General features: G+C 59.4%; 3 protein-coding genes across 11 annotated transcripts; all 3 read right to left on the reverse strand.

Moving 5' to 3' along the window:
• Positions 1 to 300: 300 nt before the first annotated feature.
• On the reverse strand, positions 301 to 16,385 carry U2AF2 (U2 small nuclear RNA auxiliary factor 2). Of its 2 annotated transcripts, none has more exons than XM_037025689.2 (12): positions 16,157 to 16,385; positions 12,264 to 12,399; positions 11,516 to 11,560; positions 11,111 to 11,214; positions 10,619 to 10,770; positions 9,302 to 9,418; positions 8,987 to 9,125; positions 4,914 to 4,993; positions 4,710 to 4,832; positions 4,329 to 4,415; positions 3,819 to 4,067; positions 301 to 1,047 (listed from the first exon to the last, which is right to left on the reverse strand). In XM_037025689.2, the coding sequence occupies exons 1-12, from the start codon at positions 16,203 to 16,205 to the stop codon at positions 913 to 915; spliced, it is 1,416 nt and encodes a 471-aa protein (XP_036881584.1). In that variant the 5' UTR covers positions 16,206 to 16,385; the 3' UTR covers positions 301 to 912. The 2 variants fall into 2 exon arrangements, with proteins under 2 accessions (XP_036881584.1, XP_036881583.1); XM_037025688.2 differs by having other exon boundaries at positions 4,317 to 4,415.
• Positions 16,386 to 17,805: 1,420 nt separating this feature from the next.
• On the reverse strand, positions 17,806 to 22,462 carry CCDC106 (coiled-coil domain containing 106). Of its 6 annotated transcripts, none has more exons than XM_073225733.1 (8): positions 21,775 to 22,462; positions 21,332 to 21,424; positions 21,053 to 21,125; positions 20,785 to 20,892; positions 20,515 to 20,691; positions 19,229 to 19,441; positions 18,464 to 18,720; positions 17,806 to 17,981 (listed from the first exon to the last, which is right to left on the reverse strand). In XM_073225733.1, exons 3-8 carry the CDS (start codon positions 21,078 to 21,080, stop codon positions 17,832 to 17,834), a joined length of 933 nt encoding a protein of 310 aa, XP_073081834.1. In that variant the 5' UTR covers positions 21,081 to 21,125; positions 21,332 to 21,424; positions 21,775 to 22,462; the 3' UTR covers positions 17,806 to 17,831. The 6 variants fall into 6 exon arrangements, with proteins under 6 accessions (XP_073081834.1, XP_036881588.1, XP_036881585.1 ...); XM_037025693.2 differs by having other exon boundaries at positions 21,771 to 22,462; XM_037025690.2 differs by lacking the exon at positions 21,332 to 21,424.
• On the reverse strand, positions 21,135 to 25,515 carry ZNF581 (zinc finger protein 581). 3 transcript variants are annotated; one of them, XM_037025695.2, is made up of 5 exons: positions 25,269 to 25,515; positions 23,948 to 24,436; positions 23,424 to 23,502; positions 22,473 to 22,706; positions 21,135 to 21,262 (listed from the first exon to the last, which is right to left on the reverse strand). In XM_037025695.2, the coding sequence occupies exons 1-2, from the start codon at positions 25,486 to 25,488 to the stop codon at positions 23,961 to 23,963; spliced, it is 696 nt and encodes a 231-aa protein (XP_036881590.1). In that variant the 5' UTR covers positions 25,489 to 25,515; the 3' UTR covers positions 21,135 to 21,262; positions 22,473 to 22,706; positions 23,424 to 23,502; positions 23,948 to 23,960. The 3 variants fall into 3 exon arrangements, with proteins under 3 accessions (XP_036881590.1, XP_017502722.3, XP_036881591.1); XM_017647233.3 differs by having other exon boundaries at positions 23,948 to 24,572; positions 25,269 to 25,473; XM_037025696.2 differs by lacking the exon at positions 23,424 to 23,502.
• Positions 25,516 to 25,519: the final 4 nt, after the last annotated feature.

Below are 25,519 nucleotides of genomic sequence, written 5' to 3' on the forward strand. Positions count from 1 at the left end.
GGGAGTCCACGCCCCCGCCGCCCGGGCTCCCCTGCTCCGTGCGGGTGAGAACGCCCTAGCGGGGCAGGTCCGCCGTAGCCTGCTCTCCGGGCCACGCCCTACGCCCCACCACAGCAGGACCACGCGGGCGAGATGTGCCCCTCGGGGCATACCAAGGGCACCCGGGCGCCCTGCAGGGAAGAGACGCTGCGGACCAGGCTTCCGAAGCGAAGCCCACCCTGAGGCCCAAGAAAACCCCGCCCCACCCGGCAAGGGAGAACGGGGGCAGGTCACACACCGACACAAAGCAGCTCCATGAAGTAAAATACAACAAAATGTTTAATGAGCAAATTCGTCTTAGCAAATATGAAACTGCCACAGAGAGGAGGAGGGGCCGGGAGTCATGGGGCTGGGGGAAGATCAGGGAGACTAAAGAGCATCAACTAGGTTAAGAAACCGGGGAGAGAATGGGGAGAGGACCAGAGGCCAAGAGGACAGGAGCTGTGGTCCTGCAAAGGGAGAGGGCAGGGCACCGCGGGCTGGACAACAAAATTCAAAATAGTTTGGCCATAAAATATAAACACACTTATGTATCTACCATGGGGAAGGGGAGGAGAGGGGGTAATAAGGGGTAAGAGGCTGTTTGGGGAGGGGCTATGGGGTCCTACCCTGCCCTGCTGTGCACCCCCCTCTTCATCCGGACCCCTTCCCTCTGTGTCTGTGGGTATTTGTCTGGGGGCCTGTGCACGCAGTTCTCCAGTCCCCTCCCCCAACCCTCCATCCCACCCACCCCCACCCTTAATTGCTGCCATTCCAGTTGCTGCCGGCTGTCATTCGGCTGTCACTCCTCTGCCCATCATCTTCAGAGGGAAGAAGGGGGGCGCACAGGAGAAGCCCCCAGCCAGCCTGGCCCCCCACCCTCCCCTGCTGCCTCTACCAGAAGTCCCGGCGGTGGTAAGAGTCGGGGTCACAGTATTTTGTGACGACCACTCTGTTGGCGAACTTGCGGCCTGTCAGGCCCTGCATGGCTTTCTGGCAGTCAAACACAGAGGTGAACTCCACAAAGATCTGCGGGAACAAGAGACAGGTTGTGAAGGCCAGGTGACCTCTTGGCCTCCAAGGATGAGCTGGTTCAGTCACAGCAACCAGCCAGCATAACCCAAACCCAGAACTCCGCAGGAGGAAAAAGAGCATCAGCCATAGGTCTGGAGGCATTTACTCCAACATTCTCCGGACCCCCAGGATCAAAGAACAAGAGCGCCAAGCAGAGACGTGCAGAAGCATGGACAGTGGGAAAGAGCAGAGGCAGCTCAGGTCAAGAGCCACAGAGGACAGGGGCAAGCTCCTTGTGGAGAGGGGCTGTTTGTGTTCAGCGTCTCCCCCCTACACCTGCAAGGTGCTGGGCACCTGGATTAGCCACGCCAAAGACCACGTTATCCTTAGACAACAGATGACATAAAGGAAGCTCAGAAATTAGGATTCAAACCCAGGATAACTCAGAAGAAAAAACTTCAGTCTTCATCAACTGATGCTTGTCTTGCTTATTAAACCACCAGTTTATAGGAAGTGGAGGGAGAGCAGGATACAACCAGCCTAATTCAGAACAGAGGGATTAAGATAAACGCCCTGTTGCTTCAAAATGGCTTGTAAAAGAAAAAAGGGAGGGGGGGTGGGGGGGGAGTTAACACAGAACTGATACATTGCAAGTCAGACCACACTGAAGGGGCCCGTGTGGACGCCTACTCACTCCAAGAGCTGCACTGACCACTGCGGGACAGTCTGAATGTAACGAGGGTAGACACACTAAGGGTAATTTTCCCAATGTAACAGTGTGGTGGCTACATTAATATCAAAAGTTTTCTTAAGTTTAGAGCAGTAGTTCTCAACCAAGGTGAATGTGTCCCCAGGTGACATTTGGCAACGTCTGGAGACATTTCTGGCTGTCACAAAGCAGGGCGTACTAGTGGGTAGGGGCACAACACCCTACAGCTCGCAGCACATATTCCCGAAGCTAAGAGTGACCGGGCCAAGATGCTAGTAGGTGTTAGAGAAATATACTTAAATACCTCAGGGGAGATACGAGCTATACTTTAAATTATTTCAGCAAGTAAAAGGAGGGTGGGAGGCTAAATATAGGAATCAAGTATTGGGTAACCTGAACTGGGTGATGGGGCACTACTCTATCTGTGCTACGTAAGAGTTTATCTGTATGTTTGAAAAGAAAAAGTCTAAAAATAAACACCTGATCAGAGTCCAGGCAGGTCTTTCCATTTGTTCCTCCCGCAAATACTCAGGCCCCATTTGAGCCTGGCTCCCATGTAGTGCCGACAGCACTGAATCAAACGGATGTGTCGGGAAGCTGGTGTCTCCACCACACAGTGAAGAGTAGCCAGTGGAACGAGAGAAGGCTGCCCACCTTCTGCCTCCGCCCATCCCTGGGCCCCCGGCCCGTGACACTTCCCCTGCTCCCTGGACAAGTTCAGTCAGCCTGAAGCCCAAGCTAGCAGCACTGTGCCCACGGTGACAGGGTTTCTACCTGACCTCAGGCCTGGACTGCGCCTCTCCCAGCTCACTGCTCCTTTCACATCTCTGCTGGTAGGTCAGGACCCTGAAGCCAGCCCACCAGCACGGTCTTCCCCTCCCTGAAACCTCACTTCCCTTGCCTCTCACATGCCTTTTCCATGCAGTGACCATGGCCAGGAGTCGAGCGTGTCACTGGGCTCCCCGCCCCGTAGCCTGCACACCCACGTCGCCCACCAGGCCCAGGCATTTACTGGCTGATATGCCCCAAGGCCACTGGCATCCTTTGTCCTCCTGCCAGCTCTCTAAACCAGGTCACCATCTTTTCACCCAGACTTCGCAAGCTCCCAAAGCGCCAACCATCACATCGCTGTCACCTCTCAGCCTCTCCAAACTTCCAGACTGCTTTGAGCCCCATGCCCACCCTGGCCTCACTGTAAGGGGCCAGGCATCTGACCATAGTCGAGACCTTCAGAGCTTCCTCCCTCCTGCTCAGAGGAGCCCCCACCTTCTAATCCTCCTGGGCTTGCCGCCCTTTAAGAGCTGCCATGCTGGCCCAGTCCCTGGCCACCTCCTCACCATGCTCTGCTCTGGCTACTCTGGCCTTGTCGTTGTCCACAAACACACAGGGCAGACTCCTGCCCCAGGGACCCTGTGCTTGCTGCACCCCCTGATCAGGACCCCACCTGCCTATCGGGCTAACCAGGCCTCACTCAGGCCTGTGTAAGGCCACTTCCTGACCTTGACCTTCCTGTCTAAAGCAGAGCCCAGGACAATCCAGCTCCTCCTACCTATACAGCACGTGTGCTGTCAGTACCCAGGCTGGCTGGCCCCAGCACTGCCTGCTGGCAAGAAGAACACCCAACTCTGAGCGGCTAGGTCAGCAGGCGAGCAGTCCCCACCTCCTGGGGGTGATGTGAAGTGTGACACCTGGCATGCCAGAGTGACCTGGCTCTGTGGGCTCCATAATCAGACTGCAACATCAGAAGCCTGACCATTTGGCTGTGTCCTGGAGGAAGGGCCCGGGCAGCTGCCACAAGAGGTCAAGGGTCATGCAGGTAGAGGTTCAAGAGGGTTGCAGCTGCCCTGCTTTTAACACCTTCCTCCCTACTCTACACGTAGGGTCAAAAACCTTGCAGCACAAGGTCACAAAGCAGTGAGGTTCCGAGCCCAAGCCACCAGAGCCTGAGGCCTGGCCACATTCTGGGTCATAACTGGGAGCATGTGCATGCATGTCAGAGAAGAGACACACAGAGGAGGCGGGGGTGAGGTCGCACACATGTCAAGAGGCGGAGACAGAGTCGGGTGGGGGGACGCACCTTCCCACAGCCAGGCACCTCCACACCGTCCACGGGCCGGGGGATCTCGATGGACTTGACCAGCCCGTACTTGCTGCACTCGTCGCGCACGTCCTCCACGATCTCCTCATATTCCTCATCATCCAACAGCTCCTCAGGCAGCACCATATTCATGAGGCACAGGACCTCCGTCGGGTGGCCACCCATCTGCACCTGGGAGCTCATCAGCCCCGGCACTTGCAGCGTCACGGGTGTCTGGTTGATGGTGCTCTGTGGGGCGAGTGGGGGCAAGCGTCACATGCTGGCCGGGCACCCTGTCAAGGCCCGCCTCCCGGCCAGCTCCCCCACAACACCAGACTGCAACCCAACGAAAACTTCACCCTGCCCTTGAAGGCCCAGGTGCCCACTCCCAATGCTGCCCAGGAAAGCTGGGCACAGAGTATAGGGCCAGCCTGCCCCAGCCCCGCCCAGCCACTTCCCACCCCCCAGGTGAGCCTCTAGCCAATGAAGATGACGTGCCAGGGGGCTCACCAGCGTGGCATTCTTGGCTCCCACACTCGCCCTCTGGACTAGCAGTTTCTTATCCCCCAGCTGCATCCCATTAAGCCCTGCGATGGCCTGCATTTGGGGGATGACAGGTAGGGTGCAGGGGAGAGGAGCGGGTCAGGGGCCAGGAGCCTACCACCTTCCCCTCAAGTCCCAATACCCCAGAGCCGGGCATTGGTGGGGGAGAGGAAGGCCAAGGGGTGAGAGCATGGGAAGAGCTGGAACCACAGGTAAGAAGCTGGCTGAGTGCCCCACACAAGGACCTGCTTTAGGCTGGCCGCCTCCCACCCAGCCCAAGGGGAGACAGCACGGCACAGGGTGGGTCGGGGGAAGGGCAGGTGGGCAGCACCAGGGCCCAGGGCTCACCTGGTCCGTGACGTTGATGTCCACGTACTCACAGAAGGCGTAGCCCTTGGAGAGCCCCGTGGCACTGTCCTTGACAAGGTTGAAGGCCTTAAGAGGCCCAAAGGATGTCAGCAGCTCTTTCACCTGAGGTGGCCACAACTTGTCAGGGCTCATCTGGGCAACAAGGGTGGGGGTTGGGGGTGGGGGGCAGAGGCACGGGTCTACCTGGTCATCGTTCAGGTAGTTGGGTAAGCCCCCGATGAACAGCTTGTGAGCAGAGTCTGGGACCACGGTAGACACCACTCCTAAGAGAAGAAAGGAGTAGATGGACTTCAGTTCCCAGCACAGGTCATCACCCAAAACCCAGGGCAAGTCTGCAGGAGAAGCCCCTCACTGGACGTGGTGGCAGAAGGCCCCTGTCCCTCCCATCCGCATACCCACTCAGCCACGGTGGCTGGAGACATGACAGAGAAAGCACCATGTCCCAAACCTGCCGCACCTGAGCCTCATGGAGAAGCATTCCTGAGATTCCAGAATGAGACCACAGCAGTGCCCCCACCCCAAGGCCATGAAGCCCCCCTGCTGGGGTGACCTTCACAGGTCAGAACGGCTCTCACCCCACTGTGGAGGGGTCAGGATGGCCCACCCACCACTTCTGTATCCTTCAGGCCTCAACTCAGAGCCCATTCCCCCAAAGCTGAAATCCTGAAATCAGGCCTCCCAGAAAGCCTCCTCGGTCTCTCCCCTGTGGCCCTGCCACTGGCGCAGCTGGGCAGGACGCTCCCCACTCCCAGTGGCTCTCTGGCCTCCGTATGACATTAGCCTGCTGTGTGATGTCCCTGCTCACTCAGCACTCTTGTGCCAGCACACAGGGAGGACTGGTATGGCTGGGGCATGTCAGCTGGCACCCACTAAATCCTGCCCTCTCCACTTAACTGTGGATTCAGAAATGTGCCTGCCAGGTGGCATCACCAGTTTCACAAATCTGTCAGTCAATTCCTAGAGCCTTCCCAGGGGGCATGAGCTACACAGCACCCCCTATGGGCACAAAAGGATGGAAACAAGGATCTACCACCCATGCAAAGGCCCCACCCTTCACTCTCTGAGTTCAAGCCCACAGATGCCGGGCCCCTCGGCCTTGCCTTCTTCTGCAGTCCTGCACCACACGGCCCCGCCCACCTCTTCCTGACCTTGGTTTGGGGAGGGCCAGGTGAGGTGGTAGGGCCCCAGACAACAGGCCACTGCACCCAGGGAAGGGTGCGCCCAGCCACCACCCTACCCTGAAGAAGTGCTGGCACCCACCCAGCAGCTTCCACAGCCAAAGCCGAGCCTGTCACAGCGGGATGAGCAGGTGTGTCCTGGGAGCAGGGCTGCAGACCAAACACCCACTATAGGCCAGGACCCTGAGGTCCCACGCACCCCATCCTCCACCTCACTGCTCTAAGAAACTCTATCCACAGCATAGAAGGAGAAGCCCAGCTTGCAGCTAGTGCGCACAGCCCAAGGCCACACAGACTAACTCCAGGATCCTCACTCACCCGACTGCATAGGCCACTCTGGCAAGCTAAGAGCTCTGCTATGGTAGATGAGGATATGCAAAAGTCCAACATGCCAGCAGGGCACTGGCAGAGTCAGATGAAGAACCCCAGCCATCAGGCCCAGGCTGGGACCCACTGTGCCACACACCTCAGGAAAGCACATGGTGCTGAGGGCACCAGAGTCGGGCCCTCAGGCCACAGTGTTCTCATCTGCAAACAGACCACCTGACACCACCCTGGCCAGGCCTCCATGCCTCAGTGGTCAAAGGCCCTTTGTGGACACTGGCTCTGAAGCAGGGGAGAACAACCCATTCAGGATCACACAGTCAGGAAACAGTGATGCCAGTCAGGAACTGAGGTAGGCCTGGGTGCCCAAAATCAACCCCAGACAGCCTCATCACCTGACATAACATGCAGGCCTCCAATCCCCCCGGCGCCACTCCTCCCTGCTTCCCCTACCTGCTTGCTCTGAGGGGCTACCAGCACATGCCTCTCATCCTAGAGCCTTACTACCCCTCAGGAAGCCATGCCAGCAGCCAAGCAGTATTTCCTGGTGCCTGGCAGTGTTGCCTTCTCCCCAGCAGGCCCCGGACGGCCTCATGCACTGGGCCTGGCACAGGGAAATCCTGCTGGGGAGGGGGAAGGCTGACAGAGAGGAGCCACCCAACAAGGGGCCGGACTTCGGAGCTGAGGGCAGGCTCGGCGCAAGGCCAAGCTAGATTCACAGGAGGGCTGACGGCGTTCCTGCTGCCAGAGTCAGCACTGGCTCTTCCCGCTCCCCACTCCACCTTGTCTGAAAAGGACCAATCAGGACCCCATGTCAGCACTGGACAGCTCTGGGCCTGAGGTGGGTGGAAACCCATGGAAGGGCTCAGGACCCCAGATGTGTCCTGCAGGGTTTCCAGTCAGCATCCTTTTATCAGGGTGAGGAAGTCACCTTCCTGGTTCCTGAACTGTTCCTTTTCCAACCAAGAAACCTGAATTTTGTCAAATGCTTTCTTCCACTTTCGTCTCCCTAAATAAATTTTTTTTTTTAGCAGAGAAAATCAGACCATTGGCTTTATTACAGAGAAAGTCCAATGGATGCTGAACCCATCCACTTCCTGCTGCTTCTGGCAGCCCCCCACAAATGTACGGACATGCCCAGCCACCAGCGTGGACCCTCAAGCCTCTCTGGGGACACAAATCCCAAAACAAAATCAGATCTTCCTTTGGCTCCATGAGTGACACCCACTCCCTAACAAGGGCCCCGACTCAGGAAGACGGCAGACCAACCACAGCCTGCCCCTGTATCTGGGTCTCCATGCCCACTGGAGGCAGAGGCAGGGCAGGGCAGGACATGAGAGCCAGACTTCCACACCTGGAAGATCACTCCTCACCCCTGGGCAGACACACAGGCCCCACGCTTGCTCTCCTCCTGTGACACAGCACCTCAGTTCACCACAGCAGTGGCGAGTACAGCTTCCCAGCAAAGGGCCACATGGTAAATAAAATGAGCCACAGTGTCTGTTGCCACCCAGCTTAGCCACTGCAGCGCCAATAAACCTTTGTTCAAAGCCGCACCTGGACCTCTGGATGTCACCTGCTACTCCTGCACTACAGACCCATCACAACGATGAACAGGTCCAAGACACGCATGGGATAAAGCCAACATGGCCCTCAGCAAGCGGGTGGGCCCTCACACCCGAGTGAGGGCGAGCCCACTGAGCTTCCTCAGGAGGCCCAGAATGTTCTGTAGCTTCATCTGGAAGACGGTCCTACAGACACTGCATGTGCAAAAAAGCTGTCAGATGTGCACTCCAGGCTTATCTTAAAAGTAAAGAGATGCCCTGAATTTACCAAAACTGATAGGAAGCCAGGCACCCAACCTGGTCCCAAGGTGCTGCCTCTCCAGGACTCCACGCCCCACCACCACACAGTGAAGATCCAGCTCAGTTTCTACAAGGCGTCCATTAATGTGAAGCCACAGCCAAAACCCACATCCTGCTTACTCACTCCAATTTGCCAGAACTGCAGGGGCCTGACCCCTGGGCCCCCCAGCCCCTATATCTCCCACCCACCACCAGGGCCCCAGAGGTTGGATCTTCCCCTGCACTAGTGGACTATGGGGGTGAGCAAACCACAGCCTGCAGGGCGAGCCGGCCATGGCCATTTCCCACACAGCCTGCAAGGCTTCTCAAAGGCATTTCAAGCTGTGGATGGCACATGAAACCCAAACATCATGGCCATACCTGTTGAGGTTCATGGCAGGCAGCCACGCCTACTCACGCACCTTTCTGTGGCTGTCATGCTACAACAGCAGGACAGAGCGCCTGTGATAGAGACTGTACAGTCCCCAAAGCCAAACATGTTTACCCTCTGGCCCTTTGCAGGGAAAGCTCACTGACCCTACATCTGCTGTTATGACCAAACTGTAGTGACAGTGGACACCGTTATGGGGAGCAGCTCAGGGCACACGACCTGGACACTGAGCCTGACGACAAAGGCTGCCAAGGGGCCAGACTCCACACGGGGGAGCTTTGCTGACAAACTACCAGACCACACGTGCACCCACGAACCTCATGGCCCCAGCACAAAAACGACAGCCAGAATACAAGCTTCTCACTTCCCTCGACACCTTCCACCTGTCATGGCTCTGCTGCTTACAAGCAGGGAGGACCCCCACCTCTCCAAGGGTCTGGGCCACCAGATGAAGCACTCACACCACTTCCGAAGTAGTTACTGACAGGCTGGAGGAGAAGGTGGGGCAAGACCACTCACCAGGCACGTAGACAGAGGGGTTCTCCGACATGCCAGGCAGGGGCTGGTAGTCGTGAGGCCTGCGGATCTTCAGTGACTGGCCCTGGAAGATGATGCCATCAAAGGCCATGGCCTGGGTGGTCTCATCCACTGAACGGAACTGAAGGAAAGAGAAGGGGTGGTAAGGGGTGTGGGTGAGTGGCCATTCCAGTCCCCAGCCCCAGGGCCTCTGGGACAGCAGCCTGCAGAAGGCCCAGTGCAAAACAAGGGCTGCTGCACAGGTACTGGGCCAGGACTGGCGTTCACCTCCCCAGTCCCACCACACGCCCGACCCACCTCCAAGAAGGCAAAGTTCTTGTCCTGGTTAATCTGCACCGCCAAGACGGGGTTGCCGGGAGCCTGTGTCAGCCCCCCCAGGCGCATCTGGGCATTGAAGAAATCCATCATGGCTTCCTGCAGAGGGAATAGGAGACAGGGAGGGGCGGGGAGGGAGGTGGAGAGAGGAGGGGAAGGGTGAGAGAGGGAGACACAGAGGGGTTTGGGGGTAGGGGAAAGGAGGAGGGCGGGGGGTGGGGGGAGGAACAGTGGAGTGGGGGTAGGGGCGCAGAGGTCAATAGCAGGAACAAGAGCAGGAGGAAAGAACGAGAGAAATCGGCAGGAGGAAGCGGGAAGATAAACAGCCGGGCCAGGAGGCGACAAGACAGGCACGGGGGGACCACAGGGGCCCCGGGGGGAGAAGGTGAGTCGCTCAAGAAGGATGCAAGGAAATGAAAACAGGAGAGAAGAAAGAACATGAAACAGAGGAAACAAAGAGACAGAACACGTGGGGAGAGACATTCGGCAGTGAAATACGAGGAGATGAAAAGGAAGCAAGGAAGAAACAGCAGGTGGGACCCAGAGAACCCGAGTCGAGAGGGGAGAGGGGAGCCAAGGAGGGGGAGCAGGGACGCAGGGCAGGGAGGGGGCGGGGGGGAGAAAAGAGTGATGTGGAGGGATCTGGCCCTGGAGTCCGGGGGCTGGTTTATCAAATGTAGCAAAGTGCAGGGTGAGAAAGTCAGAATGGACCTTACTTGCCTTCGACGACGGTAGCAAACTTTTTGTTGCTACGAGGGATCTCAGCCCCACAATATTTCACTTTAAAGAGAAATGGAAACAACTCTTTGATCTCGGGATTCTCAGGGGGTGCCACGGGAAGGGGTGGGGAGAGGGGGAGAGGAGCGTGGGGAAGGTGGGGGAGGTCAGGGCGATCAAAATAAAAGAGCAGCGACCACGGGAGGGGTGGGGAAGAGGATGGGACAGGCAGCAGAGAACAAGAGGCGTGTCAGAAGAGCTGAGGGGGGCGTGCGTCTGTGTGTGTGTGTCCGAGTCTCCCTCTCTGTCTCTCTCGATTCAGATTCGGATTCGTGGGTTCCTTCTGTGTGTGCTTAAGCCCTGGGCTGCAGAGGGGGTTGGGGGAGGGGAGACGGGAGAGGGGAAGAGCGGGGAGGGAGAGGGCCACCCCCAGCCCGGCCCCTGGCTGGCTCAACTCCATCGGTCCGTCTGGGAGGGGGCCGGGGGGTCTTGCAGGAGCAGAGTCTGACCCGTGCAGGGTGGGGTAGGGAAGGGAGGGCAGGGCAGGAACAGGTGGGGGGAGGGGGCAGGGGAGAGCAGTACCTCAGTGATGCCAAATGGGATGTTGCCCACGTAGAGGCGCCGGGCCTGTCTGGTCATCTGGCTCCCGACCACGGGCACCGGCGTCGGGGTCACGGCCAGACCATCAGGCGTCATGGTGGGGAGAAGGGCAGTGGCTGGGATCTGACCCGCAGCTTCAAGAGGGGCAGGAAAAGGTTAGGCCCCATCAGGGCCCGCACTCAGGGACGGCCTGCCTCACCCCTCAGGAGCCCCCTGGCCTGCTCAGCGCTCCAGCACACCCAGCAGCCAGGAACCCGCACCTCCGAGAGGCCAGTCTCCTGCCGGCAGCCCCATCGCCGCTCCCCCTGGGTTCTCAGGACATCTCCTCCTGCAAGGAGGCTTCAAAGGAGCAGAGAGCAGAAAGCCCAGGGCACAGACCTCATCTACCCTCTCCGTCATGGGAACCAGGGTCCGCTTCAACCGCACGCACACACAGGCCCTCTAGTGGCGAGCCCAGGAGCAGCCGGAGCCTACCTTGCATGGCCTTGTACTGCATGGGGGTGATGTGCTCGAAGCCGGGTGGCGGCACGTCCCAGTATTTACGGACCTTCTTCTTCTTCTCATGGCGGGGGGAGCGACTGGGGTTGGGGAGAGAGTGGGGCAGGGCAACCTCAGTCTGACCAAAGGTGGGTCTGCAAGCCCCCCCAAGCGCCCCTCAGCTCCCACTGGGAGCTCCACGCTCTCCGAGAGGGAGAGGATCTGGGTTAGGGCTATGCCCAGGCCTGGGGGAGGGTGCTGTTTCAAGGTAGGTGGAACCTCTTCCCCAGCGCTTGGGCCAGGGCTGGTTAAGGATGGGGCAGGGTTGCAGGGGCTGGGGGAAGAAGGCAGGGAGGCAAAGGGAGTGGACAGCAGGCTGAAAGGGCAGGAAGAGAAGCTCACATCAATCCACCGTGCTCCTCTTTAGCGCCTCTGGTCAAAGGTTTGCTGGGGGGTGGGAGGGAAAGGTATGGGAAGGGGTGACTGGGGGCCCTCCTCTTCTCCACACACCACAGCCCCCCCCCCAGAGCACTGGGCCCCAGGGCAGGGCCGAGGTGAACAAGCAGCAAGCAGGCCCCCTCGGCCCTGCCTTTCCCCCCAAAAACCAACCACGCCAGGAAAGAGGATGTGAGGAAGGAGGAAGGGCCAGACAGACCACTTTCTAGCTGAGCTGGGAGAAGACAGGAAGACTTCCACCTATCCTGCCCTTCCTCACCTAAGGGGGCAGAGAGAACGGAAGGGAGCCTAGGAAGGGAAGAGGCATTACAAAGCAGAAGACCCCCATCCCCAGGCCAGAAAGCAGCTGGGGAGATGCTGCCCTGCTCCAAGACCACCCTCTTCCCAGGAGGCAGAGCCCAGCCCCACAGACAACCACAAAGAAAAAGAAAAGCAGACACAGGCCTTTGGAGTCGGGGTGGGTGGCAGTCCCTTACCTAGGAAGAGACAGAACCAACCCTGTCTCGACTCTGCTCTAAGATAAAGAACCTGCTAACCCCATCAACCCACCAAAACCTGAAGAAAACCTCAGAAACAGAAGGCAAAATAAACCAAATGCAAGACCAACGAGCAGCAGAGCCTACCCCCAGACGCGCACAGGGACACCCAGAGGCAAGCGCAGGTCTGAGCACAGGGACGCCCCGAGCCCTGGTACCTGCGCCGCCGCCTGTCCCTGGAGGCACTCCGCTGGTCCCGGGTGCGCCGCTCACGGCTCCGACTCCGGCGCTTGCGGTCACGACTCCGAGAGCGGCTGTGGCTGCGCTTCCGGTGCCGGTTCTCCTTGTCTCGCTCTGCAGAGGCAGATGGCCATGAGCTGAGGCAGGGTGAGGCCCAGCCCACCCGCACACAGGGGCCAAGCCCCAGACCCCGGGAAGCCGCCCCTGGGGGAAGGGGAGACAGCAGGCTTCCTGGGTTCATGAGTGAGTCCAGGGACCCTCAGGGACCCGGGGATCGGGAGCTGGTTACCTGAGGGGACAGGGCCTGGAAGTGCCCCAGGGGTGTGAGATACCTGAGGATGCTCAGGAGGAGCTGGGGAGCCAGAGAAGACGAGGAGGCTGGCTCCTGGTCCCCCTCGAGGGTGAGGGGCCTGACCCCAGGGTCGTCCCTGAGGGGCAGGGCTAGAGGCTGGGGAATCAAGAGACCCAGTGATGTTTTCCTGAAGGGACCTGGTGACCCCTCAGGAAAGACCTCCTCAATCAGCTGACACCCACAGCCCCAGCATGAGGCTCTGGGGTCAGGTGCCAGGTAGGATTTAATATCCCCAGGGAAACAGGGAAACCCAACCCGTCCCTTTCCGCTCCAATGAGCCACTGAGTAACGCAGGCCAGCTCTGCAGGTGCCTCTTTCTGAATTTGGACTGAAGAAAATGCCCTGTCCTACCCCAGAAGGCGGAGGAGGCAGGGAGGAACATGGCACACGCTGACCCCAATCCCACCCCACCAGCCAGCCAGCCAGCCCCATTCTGGGGGCAGAGGATCTGGAGTCTGGTGTCTTGCAGACTGTCCACCAGCCCCCAGCCCTGCTGCACCACTGGCCTTGGGGTGGTGCCTAGGAACTAACTGTGGTTCTGCTGGCAAGGCCACACTCAAAGCCTGTGCTCCCAGCAGACCTCCCCTGGGAAGGATGTGTGGGCCAGGGGTGGGCCGGGCCACAGGCAGGCACACCTGTCACAGCACATTCCCACGGTTCTGAGACACAGCGTCCTCACCTAGCCGTCAGGCACACCTTCGCACACCTACCAACTACCACATCTGGAGACAGGACGAGGCAATAAGAAAAGCGGGTCAAAGGGAACTTTAGTCTAATCCATGCTGCTGTCTGATATCTTTGATGCAATTCAATGGCTTTTTTGTAAATATTGCTCAACTCCAAAACGACTAAACCTCAAAGAAAACATGTACCTTAGAAAGAAAACAGCAGCAAACATCAGAATTCTTTCTAAAACCAAATCTGTGCTAGCCTGACTTGCACTTAATCCTTACCACTTTTTGGGAAAACACTACTGCAGGTTTAGGTAACAGAAACTGAAGGACAGAAGGTCACATGACTTGCTCACCACACAAAATACGGACATGGTGAAGCCTGAATGTGACCCCTGCAATGGCAGCAAGTGCAGCGGAGTCAGGCTACCCACCCCCTGACCTCAGGCGGGCAGAGCATGCCAAGGCCGGGCCAGAGGCCCCCATGACAGTGGGGACTACTGACAATCTCCCGGAGAGCAATGAAGTATACCATAAAACAAACCAAGGGCTGACACCCAGAGGGGACAGCAGGGAATGAGCAGGCAGTGTGAGCTTAGCGCATGGGCTTGGCCTACGGCTTTGGGCCTCTGGCTCCACACCTTGGGCAGGAGGTGAGCCCCAAGAACTGTTTGTGTGCCTAAAGCTCTGAAACAGACAAGCAGGCAGAGAGGGTCCGACCCAGAGGAAGCAGTGATGTGGGATGCAGACAAGGAAATTAATTCTCTGGAGACACAGGTGCACCTAGGCAAAGGCTGCAGATAGGAGGAAGCTGGCCCACAAAGACGAGGACAACAGGTGAACCACACATGAGCAGAGCTTTCCTGTAAGATGAGCTCCCCCCCCTCTCCCACCAACATACACACGATGACCCTGGGCAGTTCAAAACAGAAAGGAAGCCTCGCTTGCTCAAAATGCTGTGGCCAAGTTGTGTGAACAGCTCCACCAAACCAGGCAAGGTGGCAGGGCTGAGCGCCTCGTTTCCCAGTACAGGGCAGGAAGAGGAGAGGGCTGTGCAAAGACGGGACCACCTGGGGGAACCCAGGCAGCAGGTCTACAAGTGCCTCAACGAAGGGCCCAACCAACCAGCTCCAGCTACTTGCCCAGCCCAGCGGAACTTGGCCTTGCAGCCAGTCAGGCGCAGGGTCAGCTTTGTCAACTTATGAGCTGTATAAAGCCACACAAGAGGACCCAAACTTTCAAAGCTTGGTTTTTCTTCTTTAAACAAAGGTCATGTCCATTCCCCAGTTGGGAGGACTTGGTAAAGTAACATCTGGAACGCACTTTTTTCTTTGCCCATCCCCAACCCTGACACCATCTCTGAGGAAACCCTTCCTCTCTACTCCCTAGGCACGCAAGTATACTAAGGATGGTGTCACAGTAAGAAATACTGCTTATTGGGCACTTAGGGTATGCCACGCCACGTGCCACACACTTTACATGTTACCCCATTTAATCTCCACTCTACCTCTGACCAGCTGAGACCCGGTTAAATTTTTAAGCTTTCTGAGTCTATTTCCTACACCCAGTAAAGGAAGGGAATCATTCCAGCCTCCTAGAACTACCAAACGATCCACTTAGAAAAACCGTGCAAGGAGCGTGGCAAAGTGCCTGCCTGGCACATGGCAGTGTAACTGTAATTACTACCATCCTTGTTAATTTCAAAATAACACAACCCTGATGCTCCAGTTACACACTAGGAAAAAAAAAAACAAAGATAATAAAGTAGCAGCAAGTAGACATTAGAACTCAAGTCCAACTCGACTCTTCCAAAACCTTTACTGTCAAGCAGCACCAATTCGGTCACCCCCGCCCCGACCCAGCTCGGCTCGGGCCGGCGCCACTCATCGCAGGCAGCTTAATCCGCAAGTCCCACACCTTCCCTAGGCCTACGCTTCTTCACTCTCAAATCGAAATAGGGAGACAAGGGGGATGTTTTCAACGTCCAATGACTCCCAGTTCTAATATTCTTGGGGATCCCAAAGTTATCTGTGCGAAAGCCCCTGCTTTGTAGACTCGGTCTCACCTGGAGGGTACTTGCCTCTCACCCGCCCCTAAGGAACCCAATAGGACCAGGTCCAAACCTCCAGCTTCCTTTCTACGTCGAGTAGATTTATGAGGCTGGGTCTACGTGCTCCGAGTATGGGGTCGGACAGGAAGTGGGGCTCATCACTTGGGCAAAATAGGAGGCAACTACTACATAGTGCGATCCTCGGGTCTGCCAAGAGCCCCGCGGAAGCGACCGTCCGCGAGCGCACTCTAAGGAGGCAGGAGGAAGCCTATTCCCCGAGGGAACCTGCCTCACGCGCGGCGCCCCAAGACTCGGCCCTGCCCGCGCCCACGTGAAAAGGGGGTGTCTCAACCGCCATTTTGGAATAAAAGGGGCGTGGAGACCTGGCCGCGGGGCCGTCCGGAAGCGGAAGTACCGGGGCAACGGGACAGAAAGGAGGACATTCGGGAACCGATATAATCTCCTTCCAGATTACTGACAAAAAGAGCCTGCGCGGGACCGCCCGGGGAGCGACCTGGCCCTGCCGCCACCGCGGTCGCCTCCGCCGAGGCCACGTGGGAGCGAAGCGGAGTGCACGGCGCATGCGCCCCGGCCCTCGCCCCCCCCCGCCCACTTACCGCCCCGCCCGCGCGCTGCTGCACGCCGGCGGTCACGTGAGCGAGGCGCGCGACAAGGGACGGTGTGGGGGGGGGCAGCCGCGCGGCACTGAGACGGGGAAGCGAGGAGAAAATGGCGGGGGGGGCACCGAGGGAATCCAAGAGCCGCCCTACCCAGCGCCCCGCGCCCCCGCGCCCTCACCTTGCTTATTCTCGTTGAGCTGCCGCTCAAACTCGTCGAAGTCCGACATGCTGAGGCGGCCGCGTAGGCCCTGTGCAGCTCTGGCCTCGCCTTGCCGCCCGCCCGCTCAGGCCGCTCGGCTACTTCCGCCGCTCGCTTCGACTACTTCCGGCCGCCGCCGGCGCTCCGCCACCTCCTACCTAATCAAGCCTCGACTGCCCGCCCCGCCCCGACTCCGCCCCTCTCCCCGCCCACCCGCCCGCCCGCCTGCGAGGGGCCCCTCCCTCCAGAGCCTCGCTCCGAAACTTGTCGGCTATTTCCGGACTGTAGAAGGAGGCGTAGGAGCGGCGGCTTCTGCTATTTCCGAAAACACCCGAAGCAAGGGTTTCGCCGGCTTCCCAGGCTTTCGCAACTTTTCGGAAATCGGCTCTTCAGCGTTCGAGCGTTTCCGTAGATCCTCGCGTTCCTCTGGGCCTAGTCCCCTACCAAGGGTTCGGCTTCTTCCGGCAATTCAAACCGTCCCAGTCTTTGGCGGCTTCCGCGGACGCTGCCCGCTCCTCTTCACCAGCTCTGTCCAAGCAGTCGGCTACTTCCGACAGTCCTAACCGTCCCGGACTCCGGCACTTTCCGAGGGTTTCCGGCACTCGCCGTCTGGCCCAGCAGAAATTAAGCTCAATGCCAAACTTCGGCTCTCTCCGGAGATGCCACTCGCTCGCTTTACCTTACTCCGCAGAACTTCGGCTCCTTCCGGCACCGCTTCGGGAAGGCCTCACCACGGAAGACAGCTTCGACTTTTTCCGTCAGTGCTTCGGGTCCTTCCGGCTTCGGGAACCGAAAAAGGAGGGAGGACGACGGCGAGGTGGGTCAGAGAAAGGGATACGGAAAAGGGAAGGGGTCCCGGCTCTCGGCACCTGGCTCTCTGCGTGGGGAGAATGGAGGAAAAGAACAGCCGATCTCGCGGAGGGCCTAAAAAGGTTGCGCGAGACAAAAGCAGCCAGCGAGTGGAGCGCGCGCAGCCGCTGCGGAGGTTTCCAGCGCGGCTTTGTGCGCCTGCGCAGGGTGGAAGAGGGAGGGCAGGAGACGGCCTTCTGCGCCTGCGGAGAGGTCGGTCTGAGGCTAGGTTTCTCAGTGCTCCGGAAAGGCACTGGGTTCCAGAGCTCCCAGCACGCGTGCGCGAGACTTCCCCTTCTTCCTGGGAAAGTACTGAATTCTCCAACGGTGAAGCTAGGCCGACCGCTCCTGGTTGCCGTAGCAACCGAGTAACCGCGCCGGGTCCCCTCCTGATGAAGGGAACAGAGGGCACTTCCGGGAGGGAGATAATCCCGCATTATCGCCTCCTGGCGGAAAAGCGGTGGCGATGCCCTGGGTTCCCTAGTGGCTGCCTCCGCTAAAGGTCACTGAGCCCCGATTCCTGCTGCCGCGCCTCTAATTCGAGTAGTCCAGCGGGTCGTGTTCACGCCTCTTTTCCGTACCCCTGCCTCTCCGAGTCCCGCGGGACACAGCTGCTTCTCTCCCCTCCACCTCTGTCTCCAGGGGGGGCTAATTACACCCTATCTCCCCCAACTTCCCCCGTTTCCCCGCCCGCTCCCTCGAAGCCCCCCCCACCCGAGCCCCAGTCACCGTCTCCGCGGCAATGGCCAACCCCTCCCCGGAAGAGGCGGGGGGGCTAGTTTATTCCAAATTTTATCTTTTTAATTTAAATTCTCTGAATAATTCTCTGTCTCACGTGGACTCGGGGGTGGTCCGGAATGCGGGTGGGGAGCTCCTTGGTGGTAGGGCAGACAGGGCCGGCCAGCCTCTCCTCGGGGTTGAGGGCCTGGGCCAGGGTATGGACAGTGCCCCTCTCCTGCAGAGTGAGTGTCCAGCAGTTTTTCCAGTGAGGGTGCAACGGCGCAGCTCAAGTGTGTGTGGGGGTGGGGGGGAGGCAGCGCTGGGGAAGGGGCAGAAACCAGCCCCTTAAGCAGCAGCTCTTCGGAGCCTCGCCAAATGAGATCCTCCCCAACCCAGGGAATGCAGAGGGAGGGGAAGATGCTGGGAAAGTGGGAGGCAAGGGGAGCAGATCTATATACTAGGGACCTGGGGTGGAAGTAGGGGTGTGCAGGAGGAGAGAAGCACACGCACAAACACGCTGCCCATCCCCAAAGTCCTGCAAGGGTCACACCACTCATGCACACGCCCCGCCAGTAGGGGGTGGAGGAGGGGAAAAGGCGGGGCAAGGGCCTGTCCAGGCCAGGTGGCCAAGTGGGGCCGTTTCTAGGAGGGGCAAGATCACCGCTTGAAGCGGTAAGTGATGGGCAGCAGCAGCTTGCTCTTCTTGAGGGCCTGCACCTTCTTGAGGGTCTCATCGTCCAGGGCCAGGAAGCAGCGGCGCGAATACTCGAGCAGGCGTTCCTTGGAAGGGTCGAACTCGCCCACCTCGGCCAGCTTCTCAGGAGCCACGATGAGCAGCTCCGCGATGGGCGTGGTCAGTGCCACCGTGTTGCGGTCCACACGGTGATGCTCAAAAGCCCGAGACATGCTCTTCAGCTTTTGGAAGGTGCCCAGTATCTTCTTGTAACGGCAGAGGACCCCGTCGGCATCCTTCACTGCAGGGCCAATGCAGGGATAGATGGGGAGGTGGGGTGTGGAGAGAGACACGTAGAGGGGGAGCACCACGGATGTGTAGGGAGGGCAGGTGGGGTGAGGGCCCCCACAGAGAGCAGGGACGGGGCAGCAGCCAGCAACAGAACAAAATGGGGAACAGCAGGGAGCACGGTTAGGAGTCCGAGGAGGGAGACAGAGAGATGGACATTGGGTAAGTGGAAAATTGGAGAAGGAAAGCCCAGAGAGGAAGAGGCGGAAAAATGAATGGGAACGCATGGCAGGGATGCGCCCCAGCCCGCCTGAGCCACGGACCCTTCCTCATGCGACAGATGAGAACCTGAGGATCAGGAAGGTCAAGGAGACCCCCACCCCAGGGACCGACCAGGTGTGGGCTCTTTACTGCTGGGGTCACCGGGCCTTGGGTTGGAGTAGGCAGAGCCTCTGGAGCGGAGGCCACACAGCAGGTTCCCAGACTGAACCCCTGCAGCCCCCACCCCATGCCTCGCTCACCACGCTGCCTCTCCCGCGCCTTGGGCTTCCCAAAGCGCCTCCGGCCAGCGCCTCCCTTCTGCTTCTGCCTCTTCCTCTCACTGTTGCCGCCTTCTTCAGATGCTCCACTGAGCGAGGAGGCTGCCGACTCAGGGTCGGAGGCCTCGCCCCCAGCCCCACCCCGGCTGTCTCCCTCAGACCGCCGGGGCCCAGGCTTCAGCCGGCAGTGGTCCTCTGGAGAGAAGTAAGGAGAGACACGCATGCGTCAACTGCGGGACCAGGAGGCGGGAGGCGGAGGTCTGTCGGCAGGGTGGGGATAGACATCACAGTACTCCGGTCCCCACGAAGGGGTCCCCTAACCAGGGCTGGGGGCCCCAAGGAGATGCAGTACAGATGTTGAGGTGCCCACCCAGACAGCTGAATACAGTACTATCAGCTGGGGTTTGGGTGCAGAGGTGGTGGGTGGGTGGGGCATAGGCTAAGGTCACCCAGCTGACTGGCAAGAGGTCTTGAGGAGTGGCCTAGTGGAGAGTCAGTGACTATGTGGGGTTCCCACAGTGGAGAAGGGGTCTTCTGGGTCCTCTATTAGACTGGACTCTCAAAACCCAGGAGGCAGATAAGGCCGTGGTTGAGATGGGGTTCCACGGCTAATGGACTGGGAAAGGTGTGTGCCCGCCTTCACCTGGACAGAGTATGGTGAGCCTCTGATGCAGGGCCCTCCAGAAGGTAGGCAGGCCCCACTGAGCAAGTCTAGAGGCCCAATTATCCTGGGTAGGTTCCCATCAGTGTGGGGAGACAGTGGTAGGTCCCAGCAACCCAGGCTACAGGTGGTTCCAAAGCAAAGAGGCTCCCAGTAACGTAGATGTTGAAAAATTGCAGGCCTTCTTTGCCCAGGCTTTTGGTTGAATTCACAAAGAGGGATGTGGGTGGGTGCCTTTGGGGGTGGGGGTGAAGGGAGGCCTGCACACCAGGATGGGGAGAGCAGAGGTTGGGTTCTCCAAAACAGGCTAAAGATTCAGCAAAGGAAAACCCTAACTACCTGGAGGAAAGGATGGGGTCGTGTTCAAAATAAATGGACAAGCAGGGCACAGGGTCCTGCTGATGAGCAGAAGCAGGAATCCAGCAGGAAGCTGGCTTAGGGTCCCAGGGACACCAGAGGACTGAGGAAAGAGTAGAGAAGCCAGGTCCCCACTGAGCCACCAAACGAGTGTGTGGGTGAAGATACTGTGACCCTGAGAAGGGCCAGAGCTGGGCAACAGGACCCAGGAGTGAGGGGAGCAGCGGCCTGGCACAGCAGGCACCCTCACCTGCATCCATACGAGCAGAAGAAATAAACTTGTCCAGCTGACACCGCAAAAAGTCCCTCTCCTCCTCTAGGTCCTCGATGCGCTTCTGCAGCCACGAGTTCCTCTCCAGGGCCATGTGCAGCTGGGCCCTAACACCACTCATCAGGGCCACAGCAGGGGGTGCAGCCTCTGGAGGCTCTGGGGACAGCAGGGGACCCAGGTCATACCCAGACCTCAAGGGACTTGCCTCCCAACTGACTGGAGTCCCTCCAAGTCCCCCCTGAAGCTCACCCTCAAAGTTTCCCCGAGAGGGGCTCAGACTGTAAAAGATCTGTGGGTCTAGGTGGGGCGTCTCATCGAAGGGGATGGAAATCTCGAAGGCCTCATCGTCCTTCTTCACTGGAGAGGAGAGGCCAGGGGTGTGGGGAATCACCCCAGGGAAGTCCCCAGGCCCCCTGGACCAGCCCCCAACCACAGCAGCCCTAGGGAGGAGAGGGCAGGGATGCGCCCAGCTGTGGAGGGACCCCGGGGGATGGGGGCAAGGCCCCAGCTTCCTCACGTGTCCTCCTCCTGTTTCGGTCATTCATGGCGCGGCCTCCAGCGAACTCGGGCAGCTGAGCGCCTTAGGGGCACTGGACAGAAACAGCAGCCAGAGATGGAGAGACACAGATGACTCCGTAGGGACATCCCAAGGGACGTGGGGCCCAACGCGTCAGGGCTGAAGGCCCCGAGGGCTGGATCTGGAGGAGGGGACCCAGACCCCTCAGGACTGAGGGAGAACACGTGGGGATCAAACTCCTGGACTCCATGGGAAGGAGGGGACCCGGGGCGCACACACCTAGGTACGGAACGGAAGGAGTCGGGCCCCTCGCGGGGTCCACAGAGCAGGAACATCCTGGTCTGCATGGGATGGACCCTCACCATGGGTCACCTCGGGGTCAAAAACGAGAGGACTGTGCCCCAACTTCTAGGCATAGGGTGGGGGTCCAGCCAAGGAGCGGCACCAACCCAACCCACCGGCACCCCCACACCCCTCCCCCGCACTCGCGTGGGCGAGCAGGGCCCCTCCCCCTGGCAGGGGGCTAGGCGCGTGCGCAGTGTGGGGAAGGTCACGCGTGGGGATGCGCCCCCGCCCCCGCCCTTTGTCCCGCCGGTGGGAGGGGGAGCAATGGTGGTAAGGGGGCCCAGCGGGGGATGCGCCAGGCCGCGGGTGCAGGCGCGGCCACCACCCTCGCCCGCAGATGCCCCGGGTCAACAGGCCGGTGCCCCGCGCTCACCCACCAGCGCGAGGAATTGGGCCCGGGGACCGACGGCGGCGGCGCCCATGCCCAGCGCCGGGGAGCGTCTGCAAAGTGTCGCAGGGAGAGGAGGGAAGCGCCCACCCAGCGCGGACGGGCGGGGCGGCAGGGGCGGCGAGCCTCGAGGTGGGCGGTAGGGACGCCAGCCCTCGCCCGGGGCGCCAGTTGCTGTGCCTCCTCCGGGAGTCCCCGGCCCACGATGAGGCCTGCCGTTTGCGGCGGAGGCAGCGCCCGCATTTGCGCGATAGCCCCTTCCAGCACCCCCACAACCCCGCCCGCCGCGCAGCCAGGGCAGGGAGCGTCACGAAATTTCCAATTCCTCAAGAGCCGACGGCTCCCGGGGTACCAGGGTGGATGGCGACGGGATGAGTCGATCCCGGGAGGGGCAGGGAATGTAGGCGACAGCCAGGCAAGTTGAAACACCGGGAAATCCCGGTAAGGGATACCCTTGAAACTGGCTAGTGTGGACCCCCGCAACCTACCCCCTTATCTCCCGGATGTGCATCAGAACAGCCAGACTCCACTGTTCCCAGGACCGTGGAGGAGTCAAAATGCCCCTCTCGGAGAGTAGGGGGCCTGAGCCCCATCACCTCCCCCGTGGCAGTGATTAAGAGCTGGCTTGGAAACATTCAGACCTAGATCCCAGTCTGGGCCGCTCCTCCCCAGCCTCAGTTTACTCACCTGCAAAGTGGGGGAGATTACAGACCCTTTTAGGTTCGTTGTGAGGATGCAGTGATATGACACGCGCGAAATGCTCAGCCCAGCGCCTGGCCATAGTCGAGGCTCAAAATCCGGGCGCCGTTAGTACCATTTGAGGTCAGACAGTGGGAGGCTCTTTCCCTCTCCGGGGAGACGGCTGATTTGTTCTTCCGCCCAAAAACAGGTCGGAAGAAGAAATGAGGCCCTGCACAGTGCCTGGCACAAAACAGACGCACAAGGAAAATTCATTAAGAAGGCAGATGTTTACTCAGCTCTATCAGCTCCCTGCCTCGTCTCCCATTCACTAGTAGCATCCATGCTCCGGACTCTGCCAGCCCTGAGGAGAGCTGGCTTCACCCCTGCAAAGGGAGGGTCTAAATGTGCCATTTAGAAAGCGGCGGCCACACCTGTCTCTCTGCTTCCTGTCACTGGTAAATTGCAGCCTGGGAGGAAAATTCCAGGGAGAGGCACCTGTCCTAGTTCAGGGTTTTTCAAACTACAGGTTTATGGATGGAGAATTCAATATAATAGGAAGGAATTGTCAACTTAAAAAAAAATCATAGGTGAAATATAAATCAGTGATCTGTACATAGCAGAAGGAACTATTGTTAAACTTTTGTTTCACATATATTTTGCATATCTGTATACTAGGTCATCATGTAAAATGTGTCTTGCACTGGATCGTGATCTTTCAAAAAAGTTTAAAAATACTCTGCTTAGGTGACACCGGTCATGAGGAGCCAAGCCAGGACTAATCCCAGTGCAGAAGGCCATCCTTCCCACTCCTTAGCCAGGCAAGCCAAGCACTCTGAGGCTGCAGTGAGATAACGTGCAAAATGCTCAGCCTAGTGCCAGGCCACACCAGGGCTCAACATCCAGGTGCTATTAGTTATTTGAGGTCAGACAGTGGAAGATGGTGACTTGTTCCCTCACCCAAAGAGACTGGGCCAGGCACTTGCTGAGTCTTCCTGATAGGCAGCAGGCAGGCCAAGCTGAGTCCCCCAAAACAAACCTGGAGTGCTCAAAAGGGAGAAGGTGTTTGTTTATTGGGTGTCATTTCAGCCTCTAGCTAGCAGGTCTGGGGCACCAGCCCCTAGTATCAGCATGCAGGCCTCAAGAAGATGCTGCAGATCCCTGATGGCCCCCAACCACATTTTTTCAGGCTAGACAATTTCCACACACAGCACTCTCTCCCCCCACTCCTCCAGTCAGGGCTCAGCCGTGGGTTAACTGATGTTTCTAAGGCTAGAGGCTCCACTCTGTGAATGCGAGGTCTTGTTCCCATCTAATCTCCAAAACACTGAGCACCCGAAGACTATTCCTGGGCTCCTCTTTCAGATGGCGCTCAGCCTCCACAGGAGGTGGACCTGTGTCCACGGCCCCCCAACCCCACCTCTGTCATTCACAGGCTGAGGGCCACACGAGTCCAGCCCCCCCCCCCCAGAATCCCATGGTACCCTGCAGCCCGGCTTATGGATGCTTCCACCGAGTGTGCTTCTGCAGCGTGTTCTGCTCCATAAATCGGCGCGGGCAGTGCGGGCACTGAAATGGGCGCTCCCCCGAGTGGACCCGGCTGTGCTGTGCCAGCTCGCCTGCCTCGCGGAAACGGCGCGGGCATAGCGGGCAGCCGTGGGGCCGCCCGCCGCCGGCCCGGTGAATGGAGAGGTGCCGTGCCAGGTGGCTGGCCCGCTTGAATGCCTTTCCGCAGGTGTCGCACTCGAAGGGCTTCACCTCCGAGTGGGTGATGCTGTGTCGTTGAAGGTACGACATGTACTCAAAGACCCGGGAACACACGGGGCAGCTGTAGCACTTTTTCTGAGCCGAAGCGCCATCAGCCCCGGACTCCACCTGAGACCCCTCATCCACCAGTACCGTGTAGGGCACACCCTGGGTGTCAATGAGCAGGTAGTGCTTGGGCCTCGGAGGGGAGGACGTCTGGGGCGGTCCTGTGGAGGAGGAAGTTCCGGGTTCTGGGGACCGGCCTGTGCGAGGGGAAGGGGCCTCCATGGCCTCAGCAGAGGGAATCGCCAAGGGCTGGGGGCAGGGGGCCGGCAGCACCAGCATCGGAGGGATGACTGAAGCCTGGTGGGGGCGGGGAGGATGTGGAGGTTACAGAGAGGGGAAATGCTTTCCCCTCTCTGTACTCTGCCCAGAACTCCTCCATCCCCCGGTATCCACCTCTTCCCCAGTCCTTCCACCCTGGACTCGATGACCTTCTGTGAGGCCCACCAGGGTCTCCCTCCTTTCAGAACCTCTCCTATCCTGTTTCCATCACCCGCTGCAGACACAGGCTCTCTTCACCCCTCGGGACCTCGATCTTCCCCCTTATGCCCTCCTCACGTCACCCATAGGGCGCCTCTAGGCCCCACCCAATAGGCCTCCAGGTCTCTCGCCCCATTCTCAATGCCCCTGACCCCGGTCTGGGTGTCCTTTTCTACCCTTGTGTGTACGCCTAGGCCCTCACAAACGCGCAGCCACGTTAGGACCCTCTGGTCCTAGCCCGCCCTCGGGCCACCTCTGAGCCCCAGTCCCCTCGCCCAGCCACCTCCAGGTTCTTTTCAGTCCACGCCCAGTCACCCCCACCCCCTTTCTAAGCCCCGCGCTCTCTAGCGGTCCACCCCTGTGCGCCGCCCGGCCTCAAGCCCGTCTACCGAGCTCCCTGCGGCGCCCCTCGCGGCCTCGGACCGGCCCTCCCCGGCCTAAGCACAGGTACCCGCTCCCCTGCCCCGCCTCCCCGCGGCCCGCTCCCGGTTCCCTCCCGCATCCCGGCCCCCGTACCCGGTGCAGCAGCCTCTCGGGTCCGGGCGACTCCGGAACGGCCCCGGGATACCCCGTGGTTGCTGGTAGCGGTGGGTCTGGGGATCTCCGGGTGTTCACCAGCAGCCGGCGTCACCGGGTAAGGGGAGAGAGGACCCGGGAGAGAGAAGAGGGTCCAAGGAAGGAAGGGGGGAGGCGGGGCCCATGGGCCTTCGGGAAAGGGCTCCGGCCAGAAACACATACTAAGAAGGTGGTTCCCGGGTGCTGACGGT

This window comes from Manis javanica, chromosome 17 (genome assembly GCF_040802235.1).
Source record: "Manis javanica isolate MJ-LG chromosome 17, MJ_LKY, whole genome shotgun sequence".
Taxonomy (NCBI): domain Eukaryota; kingdom Metazoa; phylum Chordata; class Mammalia; order Pholidota; family Manidae; genus Manis; species Manis javanica.

Bases quoted from the DNA above. Each gene is read 5' to 3' on its own strand.
- U2AF2 (XM_037025688.2), bottom strand. From the start codon at position 16,205: ATGTCGGACTTCGACGAGTTTGAGCGGCAGCTCAACGAGAATAAGCAA. The intron at 11,215-11,515 runs GTGAGCTTCTCT...CCCCAACCCCAG, and splicing joins GAGGAGCACGGTGGATTGAT to TCGCTCCCCCCGCCATGAGA. The intron at 10,771-11,110 runs GTAGGCTCCGGC...CCCCTCTTGAAG, and splicing joins GCAGTACAAGGCCATGCAAG to CTGCGGGTCAGATCCCAGCC.
- CCDC106 (XM_037025690.2), bottom strand. From the start codon at position 21,080: ATGAATGACCGAAACAGGAGGAGGACAC. The intron at 20,893-21,052 runs GTGAGGAAGCTG...TCTCCTCTCCAG, and splicing joins CCGAAACAGGAGGAGGACAC to TGAAGAAGGACGATGAGGCC. The intron at 18,721-19,228 runs GTGAGCGAGGCA...TTGGCCCTGCAG, and splicing joins GGCGCGGGAGAGGCAGCGTG to TGAAGGATGCCGACGGGGTC.
- ZNF581 (XM_037025696.2), bottom strand. From the start codon at position 25,488: ATGTGTTTCTGGCCGGAGCCCTTTCCCGAAGGCCCATGGGCCCCGCCT. The intron at 24,437-25,268 runs GTACGGGGGCCG...CCTCCTCCACAG, and splicing joins CCGAGAGGCTGCTGCACCGG to GACCGCCCCAGACGTCCTCC.